Source organism: Bos indicus, chromosome 27, assembly GCF_029378745.1.
Source record: "Bos indicus isolate NIAB-ARS_2022 breed Sahiwal x Tharparkar chromosome 27, NIAB-ARS_B.indTharparkar_mat_pri_1.0, whole genome shotgun sequence".
In the NCBI taxonomy this organism is placed as follows: domain Eukaryota; kingdom Metazoa; phylum Chordata; class Mammalia; order Artiodactyla; family Bovidae; genus Bos; species Bos indicus.
In genome coordinates this window covers 34,174,827-34,191,226 of record NC_091786.1, presented here as the reverse complement: position 1 = coordinate 34,191,226, position 16,400 = coordinate 34,174,827, and the positions used below count along the sequence as shown (strand labels likewise).

The 16,400-nt window shown below is 43.4% G+C and overlaps 2 protein-coding genes across 2 annotated transcripts in view; one reads left to right on the top strand and one right to left on the bottom strand.

The window, feature by feature from the left end:
- ADAM9 (ADAM metallopeptidase domain 9) overlaps nt 1–8,993 on the bottom strand; it is a 92,717-nt gene extending 83,724 nt beyond the window's left edge. The window contains exon 1 of the mRNA XM_019953489.2: nt 8,663–8,993. Coding sequence (XP_019809048.2) covers nt 8,663–8,759 — 97 coding nt within the window. The 5' untranslated portion in view covers nt 8,760–8,993. The remainder of the gene's footprint in view (nt 1–8,662) is intronic.
- Nucleotides 8,994–9,243: 250 nt separating this feature from the next.
- On the top strand, nt 9,244–15,219 carry TM2D2 (TM2 domain containing 2). The gene is made up of 4 exons (XM_019953512.2): nt 9,244–9,585; nt 10,405–10,492; nt 13,168–13,283; nt 14,750–15,219. Exons 1-4 carry the CDS (start codon nt 9,359–9,361, stop codon nt 14,961–14,963), a joined length of 645 nt encoding a protein of 214 aa, XP_019809071.2. The 5' UTR covers nt 9,244–9,358; the 3' UTR covers nt 14,964–15,219.
- The last annotated feature ends 1,181 nt before the right edge of the window (nt 15,220–16,400 follow it).

Sequence of the window (16,400 nt, the reverse complement as noted above, 5' to 3'; positions counted from 1 at the left end):
TGCAGGTTTCAAAGCACTAAGTAAAAATATCCTTAATCCTAAATTAACTGAGGTATAGAACTATTTCCTCGCCCAAAATAAACCTTTCAAGGGCCTTCAGTTTTCTCAAACTCCCTTAATACTTTTGTTCTAGATCATGGTCATTTGTTCAACTACTAGGTCACTCTAGAAGTAATGATAGGAATAAAATGCTTTCCATGGGTAACAGATGAGAAGCTGTGTGTGATGAAAAGTCAATCATTCTGTGCATTTATATGCATTTCCTGAGATTCTATAAACATTTAAAAATAAAAGATTTTTTAAGTAAACCATTACAGGCAAGGATATAAATGTTAGTAGGCTCAGGCAACTGTTACGCTAGGAGCTAAACCATATGCAACTCAACTGAAATTTGTTACAACTCAGAAACAAACACCACAGAGAAAAAGAAATACCTCAGAAAAGATAACTACAAATGAGCAGGCACATATCTAAAGAGCTCTCACACTGAAACCTGTAAAGGTCAGGACTAATTTCCAACCAGGACTGAAGCTATGAATTTTTTTTTACCAAGATTGTTAGCAAAGAATGAAAATCCAATAAAGGAATATGACACATCCTTTCCTTCCATACATTTTCAACCACAATTCTTATTTTGGATAAGAAAGCAAAATTAATCATTTATCTTTTAAAGGCTTTCACAACTACATCAGACCAAAATAACTTCTACACATAAGAGCTATTATTCTGTTACTGACTTCTAGGTTTTAAAATCCAAAGATCCACTTTCTGAGTGTCTTAGGAGTTCAAAACATCATAAGAAATGCACATATTACGGTTATGTCATTCAAAAATAAATATACACTAGTTGTATGAAAACCCTCCTTCCCATATTTTTTCAACACTCCTTTATCACTAGTCTTGGCTTATTTGTATTCTTTTTCCCGTTCATACCTTGCATACATTTCCCCCAAATTCCTTTTATTTTTCAGTCTTTAATTAGTAGCCCTTTCTCATGGGAATCAAAAGACCAAGTTTCCCATATCACTGTCAAGGACGTGCATCCACATTATTTGTACTACAAAGCTTCAGCCTCAGCACTATTGACATTTGGGGCCAGAAAACTCTTTGCTGTGGGTGTCTTGCTGGCCAAAGCAGGGTGGTGAGGACCTCTACCCACCCTATCCAGAAGCTCCACTGGTGTGACAACTAGAAAATATCCTCCAGATGCCTTCTAGGGAGCAAAATCACGCCCCCCCCAAAAAAAACCACTGGTAGAATGGCAACCCACTCCAGCATTCTTGCCCGGAGAATCCCAAGGACAGAGGAGCCTGGTGGGTTGCCGGCTATGGGGTCGCACAGAGTCGGACACGACTGAAGCGACTTAGCAGCTGCAGACAGTTCACAATGCAAAGTAAAATCTTAATACAATCAGCTCAAATGTGACAGAATTTGATGCTTATGTGACCTTGTGTATAACGTGACAAAAATCACATTACTAGGAAACATGGGCTGGAGATAAGAGTTGAAACAGGAAACTTAAAACGTCCTATACTTAGTAAAAGAAAAAGGTGTGAGTTAGTAGCACTTTTTTCTTCCGCTAACTCCTTAGATTTTTTATGTATTGTGTTTTGGAGGAAGTCTGACATGTTGTATAACAGTACCTGTGAAACTGAGTCCCCTTACTGAGTTTATGATTAATCTCTCTATTCCAAACTCTATCCCCTTTCTTGTCCCCTCTGACCTTAGTCCTACACTAACTGAACACATCAACCAGAGTCAGGTGATTAAGACTGCAGTTGCCGATAACATCGTTGAGATGATGAAACTGCTGTTGTAGATACTATCTATCATTCCTGTATAAACTCAGATCATTTCTCCAGGGCAGGATGAGCTCACCAGGCCTCCTGCCATGGACCACATGGCCAGCGAATCATAAACCAGACACATTCTGACTCCCAGAACTGCAATTACAAAATGTCAGAAAATGACACAGGATAGCAGATGGAACAGTGTTATGTGGCAGCCTGGATGGGAGGGGAGTTTGGGGGAGAGTTGTTGTTGCTGTTGTTCCTGGATGGGAGGGGAGTTTGGGGGAGAGTTGTTGTTGTTGTTCCTGGATGGGAGGGGAGTTTGGGGGAGAGTTGTTGTTGTTCCTGGATGGGAGTGGAGTTTGGGGGAGAACTGTTGTTGTTGTTGCTGTTTAGTCGCTAAGTCATGTCTGACTCTTTTGCAACCCCATGGACTGTAGCCCACCAGGCTCCTCAATCCATGGCATTCTCCAGGCAAGAATACTGGAGTGGATTGCCATTTCCTTCTCCAGGGCATCTTTGCAACCCCGGGGACTGAACCCATGTCTCCTGCATTGGCAGGCAGATTCTTTACCACTGAGCCACCCAGGAAGCCCAGGAAGAGAATGGATACATGAATCCATATGGCTGAACCCTTTCACTGCCCACCTGAAACAGTCAAAACATTGTTAATAGGTTATACCCCCAATAAAAAATTTAAAGGTTTTAAGAAAAGAAATGCTAGAAGATGATGATAAATTCCAGCATTTTTGCTCTTCTCCTTGAAAAAAAACTGAAAAGCCAAGCTGAAGTGGATCTGAGACTTGTCTCCCACTCGGTACAACAAATCCTGACTTGACTGCAAACACCTGCTGTCACAGTTTGGCTTTCTGTGCCCCGGGCACTGAAGTCCTTCCTCCGTTAAGACTGTAGACAGAAATAAGTTAAAAGAATTCTACCGAAATGCAAAGCAAACAAATGTGAATGAACCCTCAGCCAAGGACTTTCTCTTTTCCTTCCCAACTACTATGTCAACAAAGAGTGACCCTTAAGTATTTTCACTACAGAAAATAAACCTGGGTTCAACATACAGGCTGAAGATAATTCTGTTGTCTGAAGTATTTCTTGAAGAGAACCTAATTAGATTCATAAATCACTGTGATTCTGAGCCATGTATTTTCATTCCATTTACAAGGTCAATGCCAAATGAACATATACATTAATAGCTATCTTCAAACATAATCATAATTTCCACTGCTGTGTCCTATATTCTGACATTTTTTGCATTATCACCTTTTGTTTTACATTTACCTATTTTTACATTTAAAAACAAACAGGGCTTTTGTCATTGTTTGTGTGTAAGCAGTCCTTCGGGAAAAACACCATTTATAAGATTTAATACCACAGAGGATTTAAATTCCTCTCCCAAGAAATTTAGGTTTCTTGAAACAAAGGGCAGTACATTATTCATCCTGTTTCCTGCACTAGTGCAATAGACATTCAATAAATATACTGAGTAAATGACCTCTTTTGATCTTTACAGCTTATACATAGAGCTTATAATTGCAAATTTTCATGCACTACCTAAAATAAGCTTTATTTTTTATGAGTAGCATCTTTCATAGCAATTTCCCACAAAGCCTCATGCCCACATATTTGTCCATGTTAATGCAATGCTATATTTCACTGTACAATAAGTCCCCTACATACAAACCTAGAAGTTGCAAACTTTCAAAGATGCAAACGTGTCCATGTATGCCAGCTGTTGTACTGCACTACTGTACTTTTTAAGGTACTGTACTGTAAGATTTCAAATGTTTTTATTTTTGCTTGTTTTTTATGTATATTTGTGTGAAAAGTTTTCTAAGCCTATTATAGTACAGTATCATACAGTTGATTGTGTTAGTTGGGTACCTAGTTTAACTTTGTTGGACTTAGGAAGGCACTCTCAGGACAGAACTCATTTGCATGAAGAGAACTTATTGTATTGATACATTATACACTTCATACACTGCTTACCCTCCCCACTTAAGCAGCTGAGGTGGGAGCTTCTATTCATAACAAGATTCCAACCTATCAAAGGAAGTGGAATGGGCTCTCTAGGGCTCTACTTGTATGAGAGTTCTTAGGAACTACTAAAGGAAAGGGTGCGGAGGATCCTTTCTAAAATAAGTTAAACCATTAAAAAAAAAAAAAAATCTCATGAAAAAAAAAAACGTCAAAGAGAAAGAAGCATTTCCCATGTATGGGAATGGGTTTTGTCCTACAGGATGACAAATGTGCAGACTACATCATGAGAAACGCTGGGCTGGAAGAAGCACAAGCTGGAATCAAGAATGCCAGGAGAAATATCAATAACCTCAGATATGCAGATGACACCACCCTTATGGCAGAAAGTGAAGAGGAACTCAAAAGCCTCTTGATGAAAGTGAAAGAGAGTGAAAAAGTTGTCTTAAAGCTCAACATTCAGAAAACGAAGATCATAGCATCTGGTCCCATCACTTCATGGGAAATAGATGGGGAAACGGTGGAAACAGTGTCAGACTTTATTTTTCTGGGCTCCAAAATCACTGCAGATGGTGACTGCAGCCATGAAATTAAAAGACACTTACTCCTTGGAAGAAAAGTTATGACCAACCTAGATAGCATACTGAAAAGCAGAGACATTACTTTGCCAACAAAGGTTCGTCTAGTCAAGGCTATGGTTTTTCCAGTGGTCATGTATGGATGTGAGAGTTGGACTGTGAAGAAGGCTGAGCGCCGAAGAATTGATGCTTTTTGAACTGTGGAGTTGGAGAAGACTCTTTCAGGTCCCTTGGACTGCAAGGAGATCCAACCAGTCCATTCTAAAGGAGATCAGCCCTGGGATTTTTTTGGAGGGAATGATGCTAAAGCTGAAACTCCAGTACTTTGGCCACCTCATGCGAAGAGTTGACTCATTGGAAAAGACTCTGATGCTGGGAAGGATTGGGGGCAGGAGGAGAAGGGGACGACAGAGGATGAGATGGCTGGATGGCATCACTGACTCGATGGACGTGAGTCTGAGTGAACTCTGGGAGTTGGTGATGGACAGGGATGCCTGGTGTGCTGCAATGCATGGGGTCGCAAAGAGTCGGACATGACTGAGCAACTGAACTGAACTGATGACAAATGTTTGACAGTAACATCATTTTTACTTACTATAAGCTTAAATACTCTAATTCTTTATGTTAAAATCAACATAAATACAAAACAACTGTATATTTTTAAAAAACTGAATAAAATAGGTGAACTTCTCACGTTCCCTAAACTCACTCTGGGGAAAACCATTTGACTGAAATGACACATCACAAAATGAAAAATAAAGTATTGATACAATAACATCTTAACATATGAACAAGGCTATACAATTCAAAGTGCAATTCAACTTTAATTGGGTCTATGTTGGCCCCATTGAAAGGCAGGGTAGTAGGAGGGGTTAGTTACTGTGATACCAAGAGGACCAGGATTTACTTATGAGGCAGTCCCATAGTTCTGACACAAAAGACAGCATAACTCTAAGTCTCTGCTGTATAGGAAAGGGAAGTCACTCAGTCGTGTCCGACTCTTTGCGACCCCATGGACTGTAGCCTACCAGGCTCCTCTGTCCATGGGATTTTCCAGGCAATAGTACTAGAGTGGATTGCCCTTTCCTTCTCCAGCGGATCTTCCCAACCCAGGGATCGAACCCAGGTCTCCCGCATTGTAGACAGACGTTTTACCATCTGAGCCACCAGGGAAGTCTGTATACTAGGCATCAAAGAAAAAAAAAAAGAAATATCATGAGCCTATCTATGTCATATATTTGAGCTTGTGGCTATTCCAAAGAAAAAGCTTCCAGTTACTTAGAGTTTGCATCTTTGGAGGGATTCTACAATAAAGCAGGATTTAAAAATGTATACATACATAGTCAACTTTGGTAAGGTAAATTTTATTTATTTATTTTTATTTGGCTACACCACGTGGCTTGTGGGATCCTAGTTCCCCAACTAAGGATCAAACCTACAGTTCGATGAAATAACCAGTTCCTAATCACTGGCCCACCAGGGAACTCCTGGTAAGGTAAAATTCAAAGTATGTTTGGAAAACAGTATTAGAACCCAGCAACTTGTTTTGTACACATTTTCATTGTAAATGCTTTTATTTTCTTACATAATAGTGTGAAACAAATTATCTTTATATTTAAAAGACTAAATTCTCCTATTTAGCACAAACATACCAAATTCAAACAATTCACAAGCACCTAAAAACAAAATTAGTATGGACCAGGTTCTTAACACCTAGTTCATTTTACAGTGATTCACCATGAGTAAGCTTTAAAACTCATTTCCTCTAGAATTGTAGTCTTGGAAAAAAAAAATTTAGGTCTGTACATCATAATCACTACCTTAAAAGAAAAAAATCCAGTGAGGTTTCATACCTGCCTAATTTCCTCAATGATACAAAGTTACCTTTGTCAGCCCTAGTTTTTTTTTTTTTTTTTTTTTTAAGTGTACTACCTCAGCTTTTTGGAATGTATACTGCACTTCCTCATTGACACAATTGTTATAAATAGTAAATTTTTTTTAAAAACCCTACAAAATCTATTTAACTCCTAGAGTAACTGATGTGTGGGTGGTTCTTACTGAGTATTCAAATTCCTCTTTCATTAGTTGAAATGGTTTCAGCGCATGTTTTAAACATCCCGTATTGCAAAAATCTGGTCAGCTGATTCTAGAAGAACATTCCCGTAGGGAAACATGATTTCACTGCACACTAGTACAAAGCCTCTTAACCGGTCTCTCCCAGCCTCCAGTCCCTCCCTCCTATAGTCCGTCCTCCACTGTGTAGCCAGTTACAGCGACCGCAAATCTAAGTTATACCACGTGCTAAGTGCATGCTAAGTTGCTTCAGTGGTGTCCAACTCTTTGCAACCCTCTGTCCATGGGATTCTCCGGGCAAGAATCCTGGAGTGGGCTGCCATTCCCTCCTCTAAGGGATCTTGGATTGAACCCACGTCTCTTACATTTGACCTGCACTGGCAGGTGGGTTCTTCACCACTGTAAACTTTTACCCCTTCTCCTGAGAAGCCCACAGCCCTATTTAAAAACCATCCTGCCCAAAGAACTTACTCCAGGGTAAAGTCCAAATCCCATAGCACATCACAGAAGCCTCTCCCCAACTGGTATCAACTTACCTTAGTTTTATCCACGCCTCCCTTTCAGGTGGACCCCCTGGTGATTTCTCACCATTCCTTAACTAGTCCTGTTCTTATCTCTCTAGACTCTTGCAAAAACCGTTCTGCTTTGAATTCCTGTCCTTGAATATTCACCCATACAGATCAGTTCAAATATCACTTTCTCAATAAAACCTTCCCCTACAACCTTCAGATAAACTCAGCACATTTGGTCACTCTGTGCCCCTCCACAAGCACTGAGCTCGGTGTTCATAGGTGTTCGATGAAGGCTGATTAAATTTTGAAAGCATATAGGTGTTTAAGTGAGGGACTGTTAAACTATAAACTGTTAAAGCTGTTGTTATAAAACATAAGGATATTCCATCCATCTATATGCAGCAATGTAAAAATCAATACATAAACTTTAAAAATCAGTCTTATTTAAAGTATTCCAAACAGAATCATGGATTACTAAAACTCCAGATGTTTAACCTACTGCCCCTTAAACGCTGGTAAATGTTAACCATGTATTAATAGAACACCATAGCAAAAACAGTTTCAAACAGAAAAGATTAGGTACCTTCCCAGTCAAGAAAGTTTCAGTACTGAGAGCTTTAAAATTCCTGCAATGGTGCAAATTTTCTTAATTTAAAAATAATAAAATAAGGAGAAAAAAAATCTAAATTCAGTCCTGCATTAAAATCCTCACCTTTGAAAAACTCTCAAGATAACGATTTAGTAGAAACCCCATTCTCCATCATACTCTATGGCTGATAAAGAAAACACAGCCATGCAAACAATAATTTAACACGAGCCAAAACAAAAGAGTGTTTTCAGACAGAAGCTAGTGTTGGCAATTTAAATGTTTCCACTATGAGCATCTCCAATACAAATACCTTATGTATTTAAGGGAAGCTTCACAAGTCAAAAGCAATTTCACACGAATGATTCAATTCTTACCGTAAGCCTGTGACTTAAGCAGAGTAAGGATTATCTGCCTGGATTTGAGACATTACCAACCCAGCAAAAACGGAAATAAAAGACTGGCTATAAAAATGTAGCACTTCGTTTCCAAAAAAAAGAAGAAGTATTCTTACTAAAACAACAAAATAGCCCCCAAAATAAGCAATTCCCCCCTCCTCTTATTTCATCGCTAAATTCAGCCCTGTGGTACCTACTGGTGACTCCACTAATAAAATGATGGTCAAAATTTCAAATCATGAAAACCTGGAGCAAAAAGTTCCATCTCCCGGTCTCTTTCCCAGTGACATTTACCCTGCAAGCAAACCCCAGCTCCATTTCTAAAAAGCACTTCTCAAACCCTCCGCGCGCATTCAGCCAGCTTCCCAGGCTCTCAGCCGAGTCCCTGAGGTTCGGGGTCGGACCGAGAGTCACCCCAGGAGGGTCTTGCGGGGGGGCACCCAGCTTGGCGCGAGACTGGGGGTCGGGCTCACCCCCAAAAGGCTCTGCTCGGCAAGAGACCGAGGACTGGGAACCAGACCCGAGTACAGTGCCCAGGAGAACTGGGGGCGCCCAGACCCGGAGCCTCGGGTCCGAGCCCTGGTCCACAGGCAGCCCAGCGGCTCCGCCTCCCGACTCGGGTCGGGTTCCAGTGCCCAGGCCAGGCCCCGCCACTCTCAGGCACCGCGGGGTAAAAATTACGAGCATCCCGGCCCTAGGAAACTGGAATCCCGAAAGGTCCCTGGGGGTGGACACCCACCTGACCGAGCCCCGCCGAGGGCTGGGCTCAGCAAGCCCACCAACAGCAGCCACCGGACGCGGAGAGTCTCAGAGGGCGAGCCCACGCCCGACCCCATCTCAGCCCGAGCCCGCAGGTTCTCTTCAGCACTCGGTCGCCCCTGCCTCCGCCCGCTCCACGATTCCCCAGCCCCGCCAGGGCCCCAGGGCTGGCAGCGATGCGCGCGCGCTCGGCACTGACGCAACTCGGCTCCGGTCCGAGCTCGCTTCCGACGCGGCGCCCGCTCGCCTGACTGACGTACGGAGCGCTCCGTCCCGGGCGAGTGAGAACGGGCTTTCTCTCCGGTCCCCTCAGACCCTCAGGAGTCGACCCCGCCCATCGCCATTTGCCCCGCCCTCCTGCTTCAAGGCCCGCCTACTCCGGGGCGGGCCGAGGGAGCCTATTGGAAGAAGCACTCGTCACGGAAAAGAAGGCGGAGCGTGAGCCCCAGAAGCGGAATTGACCCACAGAAACGAAACGCAGGCCCGCCTCCTGCGCAGCCTTTCCTTATTGGCTGTCTGAGTTGGGCGGGACGTAAAAATCTGAGCTCCCATTGGCTGTTTGGCATCGAGGCGTGGGGCTCCGCGGAGAGGCCTTGACCAGGCAGGGCTTGGGTCCGCGGTTGCTGGCTTGGGGCCGGGGGTCTGAGGCCGGATCTCCGCCTCTGGGCCCGGGAAGATGGTGCTGGGGGGTTACCCGGTGAGTTACTTACTTCTGTGCGGCCAGGCGGCTCTGCTGCTGGGAAATCTACTGCTGCTGCATTGTGTGTCTCGGAGCCACTCGCACAACGCCACCGCCGAGCCCGAGCTCACATCCGCTGGCGCCGCCCACCCAGAGGGCTCCCCCGGCGCTGCGAGCTGGGAGTATGGCGACCCCCACTCTCCAGTCATCCTTTGCTCTTACCTGTAAGCTACCCTGTCGTCGAGGCGGGTGGAGATGAAGATGGGGTCCCTGGGATACACGGGGGTTGTGCGGGGGGACGGGAGGAGGTAGGCTGCTTTCCCCGCGCCCCCCAGTCCCTCTCCACCTGGAGGAACTACCTGATCGTCGACACGCGAGAGAAAAATAACCATGACAGGTTTCTCACTCAACGCACTCCTGCAGGGGAAAACTCCTCTGTGTCGGTGGCTGATCCTTTGGGCTCCCCAAAGAGGAGAACTAGGAAACAGTGACATTATATAGCCTGAGGAAGGTTGTACCTGCTCCCTTTAACAGAAGGAGACACCCTCGTTCGTGCTGGTACTGAGTGGTGCACAAGTGGAGTAAATCACTCTCCTCTACGTGGCACCTCCTTAAAAAAATAAAAGCAGTAACCTTAGCGTTGCAGAACCAAGTCAAAACTTTTAATGTCTCTTTTAAATCAAATAAGAAAAGGCTTTTGAAAAATGCAAGAGAGCTGGGAATCCTTTGGCCTGGATTTTGCCCCCATAGCCTTGTGGCTGTTTGCCTAGGGAAGAGATGAAGCCTTGGCAGAGGTAGAATCGGTGTAGAAAACGGACCAGAAACACCCCTCATCCCCACCCCGCCTTAACCAAAGGGTCATTGGATGGCTGTTTGACCTGCTGTCCTTCAGCCTAATTGACAGAATCTCTTGTCTTGGGGAAGATTCAGAGGGACATTAACCCCCAGAAAATTTGCAGAAATGTCTCTTGCCTGTTATGACTATATACCTGTAAACAGCCATTTAGAAAGACCTTAATGATGATCTTACTGGTGATTTACAGACCCGATGAATTTATAGAATGTGAAGACCCAGTGGATCATGTTGGAAACACAACAGCATTCCAGGAACTTGGTTATGGTTGTCTCAAGGTGGGTTTTTGTTTGGTTTTATAAGCAAACTCTTCCATAGAGAAACAATATTGCCTAAATGCTATTACAGAAAACTATGAGGAGTATGAAATTATATTTTTGTAAAATTCATTGAAATGACTGTTACTGAAAATTTCCAGCATGATCAGGGTCAGTGGCTGAACAAGACATTTAGTCTTCTCAGAAAGAAGCAGGCTCTGTGCCAAAACTACCCAGGTGCAAAGACCAATCTGTCTTTAGTTCCTTTGGCCATTGTGATTGACAGATTTGAAGCTCAGATATCAGCCCTGACTACCCTTCAAGGCACGTATTTTCCTGAAAGAGCAAAAGGAAGGTTTATGCAATTTCTAAAACTGATGCTGGATTCAACAGTATCTTTGTTACATATGCATTTGGGGCAAAGCTCCTCTTGCCAATGACCTTTCTTTTCACTAGGCAAGCAGTTTCCAGCACGTCCTTAGGAAATAGATCAGGCCTATCAGTATACTTCCCTGGTGGCTCAGTGGTAAAGACTCCGCCTGCTAACACAGGAGACCCAGGTTCCATCCCTGGGTTAGGAAGATCCCCTGGAGAAGGAAACGGCAACGCACTCCAGTATTCTTGCCTAGAGATCCCCATGGACAGAGGAGCCTGGTGGGCTACAGCCCACAGGGTCACAAAGAGTCAGACACACTGAGCGACTAACACTTTAACTTTTCATCATTATATGTCTTTGTAAGGGGTTGTAGCATTCAGAAGGAGCCTTGGATAACAATGGCCTCTTAGAATGAAAAGAAGCCCTTCAGTTCCATTAATAATATCCCTGAAGCTGGACTCATGCTTCCTAGTCAGTCTCCCCAGAACCAGCGAAGTTCATATACTTCCTCCTCTCTGTGGACTCACCATTATATTATGCTGCATAATGCAAGTCAAGACATTGTCAGCTATAAGAGAATTGTGGGAAAATATTCTTTGTTACTAAATCAGACACACGGAAATAAACCTGAAAGTAAGAAGGCCAAAAAGGCAACTCTTGCTGCAATCACAAGTAAAGAAATATTTTCAATACAATGAGATTTTGTTCTATGGGTAATTATTGATAAAAGTTTGAGTGAGCATTGTATGTTCATGTTCAGTCACTAAGTCGTTACCAACTCTTTTGCAACCCCATTGACTAGCCCACCAGGCTCCTCTGTCCATGGGAATTCCCAGGCAAGCATACTGGAGTGGGTTGCCATTTCCTTCTTCAGGGGGTCTTCCTGACACAGGGATTGAACCCTCATCTCTCACATTGGCAAAGAGGTTCTTTACCACCGAGTCACCAGGGAAGCCCAGAGTATCATATAGAGATCGGTCTGAGCACCTTGACAGGATCAACCCAGTGTTTAATGAAAATAGGCAAAAATAAGTGATCTCTATACAATACTTACTTTTGCCCATTTTCATTAAAACACTGGGTTGATCCTGTCAAGATGCTCAGACTGTCACTTCTCCCAGAAGTCCTGGGGGACTGTCAGCATTTGGGCCCCCAAATCCCAAGGGAGGGGCAAGAGTAAACATCCTCACGTTCCACCCACTTCCCTTTGAGGAATGTTCCAGCAAGAACAGTAGTGAAGTACTTAATAAGGTGCCGATGTGGAGAATGCCCAGCTGTGCTTCCTCTGCTAGAATTCAGTTACACAAAGGGTCGGAGGTCTTCTGAAATGTTTTGCTGGAATTTAAACTTACGTATAGATGTATTACATTACTATGGATGTGAGCTGAAAATCACAGTTTCGAGACCTGCATAAAGTCCTGAGTCAGTTGACATGCTGAGTTCTTTCCTAACGATGTTCATTTATAATATATGTAAAATAGACCTCAAATACACATTGACTTTTTTTTTTAATTGGAGTGTAATTGCTGTGCAGTGTTGTTTTAATTTCTGCTGTACAACAGCGTGAGTCAGCTGTATGTATGCGTATACGCCTTCTCTCCTGAGCCTCCCTCCCGCCCACCGCCCATCCCCCGCCCCCAAGTCATCACTAGGCACCAAGGTGAGCTCCCTGTGCCATTCAGCAGCTTCCCACTAGCTGTTTTACACTTGGTAGCGTATGTGCGTCAGTTCTGCTCTCTCAATTCGTTCTTCCCTCTCCTTTCCCCTCCCGCCGTTACATCCACATCCATAGTCCATCCTCTGCATCTGTGTGTCTCTTCCTGCCCTAAAAATAGCTTCATCGGTACCACATTTCTAGACTGCACATGTATGTGTTAATACACGACATTTTTCTCTTTGTGACTTCACTCTGTATGATAGTCTCTACACATTGACTTTTTGAATACCCATTCCCAAATATGCACTCGTGTGCTCTTCTCTTCTGTAAATGTAGGATTAATTAAAGCACTGTGTCCTGCTAATCCAAAATGGCATTTAGTGAAACTGATTTTAAACTTCTGTACTATATTATCAAAGAAGGTGGTCACAAGGAAAGAAAATGAAAGGGAATTTATTTAAAACCATGTCCATTTAGGATCGACTCATTGAAAATCTCTTGAAGTATGATCACTAAACTCCTCGCTCTTCAGCTCAGCTTTACCCCCACCTTCGTTAGAATAGTTATTGTCCTGGGCCAGCTTTTGTTAGTTCATATGAAGAGATGTTTTGTGTTGCTCGCTCTGGCTAGTTTGTTTGTTCTGTTGTGGTTGTTACCCCACAGTTTGGGGGTCAGGCCTACAGAGATGTGGAGCACACTCGCGTGCAGTGCCGGGCCCTGGATGGAATTGAGTGTGCCAGCCCGAGGACCTTCCTCCGAGAGAACAAACCTTGTATAAAGTAAGTGCTGTCTGCATGGAGTAGCTGGTACTTAGATGGAGGTAGGGCTGTTCTGTCCTCTCTTGATGTTGACTTTTTTCTTTTACCTTAAGTGTTAAAGGGGCAGCATGATTACTGCTGTGCATACTCCACACACAAGCAATGGGGTGATAAGGTAGGGGACACTGGACAGGAGGCCAGAGGCTGTGAATTCTAAATGTCCCTTTCACCAACCAGCTAAAGGACCTCTGGGCACCCAGAGTCTCTGTCCCCTCCACAAAATGAAGGAGGTAGAACAGATAATCCAACTTCAGAACTCCTACGATAGGCATACATCCTTTGAAAACAGCTGTAGAATTTCAGGAGGAAAGATTTTATTATGAAAAGTGCAGGCCTTCCTCCCTGAAAAGCAGTATTATCTTGAAGAATTAGGGTTATTGAGACTTACCTGGTGGTCCGGGGGTTAAGAATCCACCTTCCAATGCAGGGGATGTGGACTCGATCCCTAGTCCAGCAACTAAGCTCCTACTTGCCGCGAAGCAGCTCAGCCCACGCACCACAACGACTGAACCCGCGTGCTAAGAATGAGAAGCCTGCACACCACAGCAAAGATCCCGCGTGCCGCAACTGAGACTTGACACAGCCAAAAATTAATTAACTTTTAAAAAAACGAATTAGGGTTCTTTCTGTAAACTCCACTTGAAGGCACAGAACTTATGTATACCATTTGCTGATGGAGATTTGTGACTGTGTTAGGTGATACCATTAGAGTATCTGCAATTGAATGTCATCACAGTATGTAAGACAGAAGTCCTTCCAAGAAGTCCCATTTTTCGGGTGCCATGAAACAGCAGGAGAGGAGCGTGGAGATCAGTGTTCATTTAAGGGAAGGTAACACCTCATGAGAGAAATACATTCAGAACTGCATCCTCCCTCAGGATAAGAGCCTATGCAGGAAAGGGATGGGCGCCCAGACACCACTCCAAGCAGGATACCTGTCCTGTAAATGTCCTTAGTAGTTTCTTATCCAGCCCAACTCTGTATTGGTTCATCTGGGTCCTCTATACCTTGTGTGCGTGTGTGCTGAGTCGCTCAGTCATGTCCGACTCTGCGACCCTATGGACTGTAGCCCACCAGGCTTCTCTGTCAATGGGATTCTCCAGGCAAGAATACTGGAGTGGGTTGCCATGCCCTCCTCCAGGGGATCTTCCCAACTCAGGGATTGAACCCATGTCTCTTGTGTCTCCTACATTGCAGGAAGGTTCTTTACCACTAGCGCCACCTGGGAAGCCCCCTCCGTACTTTAGCAAGTACCTTTTTGAGAATCTAGACAAACTAGAGATCTTCCTTTGGGGGAGAGGGGCTTGGTAAGAAGTCACAGAGGGACTGTCTTCCCATCTTGTCACTTATGTGAAATTCACTAATAAAGCATTAAGTGTTTTCATTTTCACGTGGTAAGCATCTTCCTCTTGATTCCTTGTGTCTAGGTATACCGGACACTACTTCATAACCACTTTGCTCTACTCTTTCTTCCTGGGATGTTTTGGAGTAGATCGTTTCTGCCTGGGACACACTGGCACAGCAGTGGGGAAGCTCTTGACCCTTGGAGGACTTGGGATTTGGTGGTTTGTTGACCTTATTTTGCTGATCACTGGAGGACTGATGCCCAGTGACGGCAGCAATTGGTGCACCATTTACTAAGAAGAGCTGCTGTTGTGGCCCAGAGAGGCAAGGCTCTTGGATTCATCTCTGCAGGCTCAGAACTCCTCAACATCAGGCCTGACCAGTATTTTCCCTCGTTGGAGAGAATGGCTTTGGTTAGGAAGGTGGCTTCAGACTGTGACGTTCGACCCAAATTTGACCTTGCAGACTAGAAATGACAAGCAGACAGTATTGTGGGTATCAAGTTTGTACCTTCCCTCATGTACCAAAAATATAAAGGATAGTGATTAACTTATATGCTGCAGAAGTGTCTCCTTATTCTTTATTTTTGTGTGCTGCTATGTCATCAACCCTTTGGAGCAGTTGGACCTAACAGGATGTTTTTGGCCTGTGCCTTTGTGACCCTGAGCCTTCGTGCAGTGGAGATCAGAAGCTGAACCAACGAAAATGTCCAGCAGAAGTAGAAACAGCAGTCGATTTGAATACACTCTGAAATTCTGACCTTCTGAATTTAAATTGCAGAATGAATGTTGCCAACCTGGAACGCTTGTTTGGGTATTTTCAATAGGTAGAATGAAACTCAATATCTGTTGTGCTTAAAGCTGAGCATCTGAAATAAGCCTATTAATAAACCCTATTGTTTCATCATTATTACTCCTGAGAGGCAATATATCCAGTATAGTAATTCCCTCTAATGTCCAATTATGTTTTGAAAGCCAACAGTTCCAGACATGTCTGGGTTCAGCTATACTCTTGGCAGAATTTTCCTATTGAAAAGGTATCATTTACCAATTTAGAAAGCCCGTGTTATAGACAGATTAAAAAAAATCATACAAATAACTCTAAATCTCCTCTTCATGATTACATAATATAAAATGAAGAGCCTCACATCCTTGGAAAGAAAAACAGACTCTTCCTTAAAGAATATTACTGCTGAGTGCTAGATAGAATTAGGATGTGACTTGTGGGAAACAGAAACCAAACACATTTGTCAAAATAAGCATGGTACCAAAGTTTCTCACTGTGGGCTACAACAGTCAGTCATAGGGAAAGAGACAGCCAAGCTTTCAAGTTCCCACATCACAGGGGATTAAAAAAAATGTTCTAAACTTGTGGGTTTTAAAACTTAGTTCCCATCCCTTACAATCTGAGTTGAAAAGAACTGTTAAGTGTAAAGTAAAAAGGGGGTTTACGAAGAGCCTGCTATTTGGGCAATGTATAAATTCTAGGAACAATCAAGGTAGAACCGCTCAAAGTTCAGTCTCGTAATAATTGACATAAAAGCCAAGAATCCCAGTTAAAATAACTGGATACTCTCTATCATTATGAAGCAGTTTTCCTGAAAGTTTCAGCTTTATTATCCCTGATTAATATGACCGCTGTTCTTATGGTATTAAATGGTGTCAATTATGTAAAAATGAAAACATTATTCTCTTTTGTCTTGAAAGTTCTGTACCACATTGACCTCAACTTCTT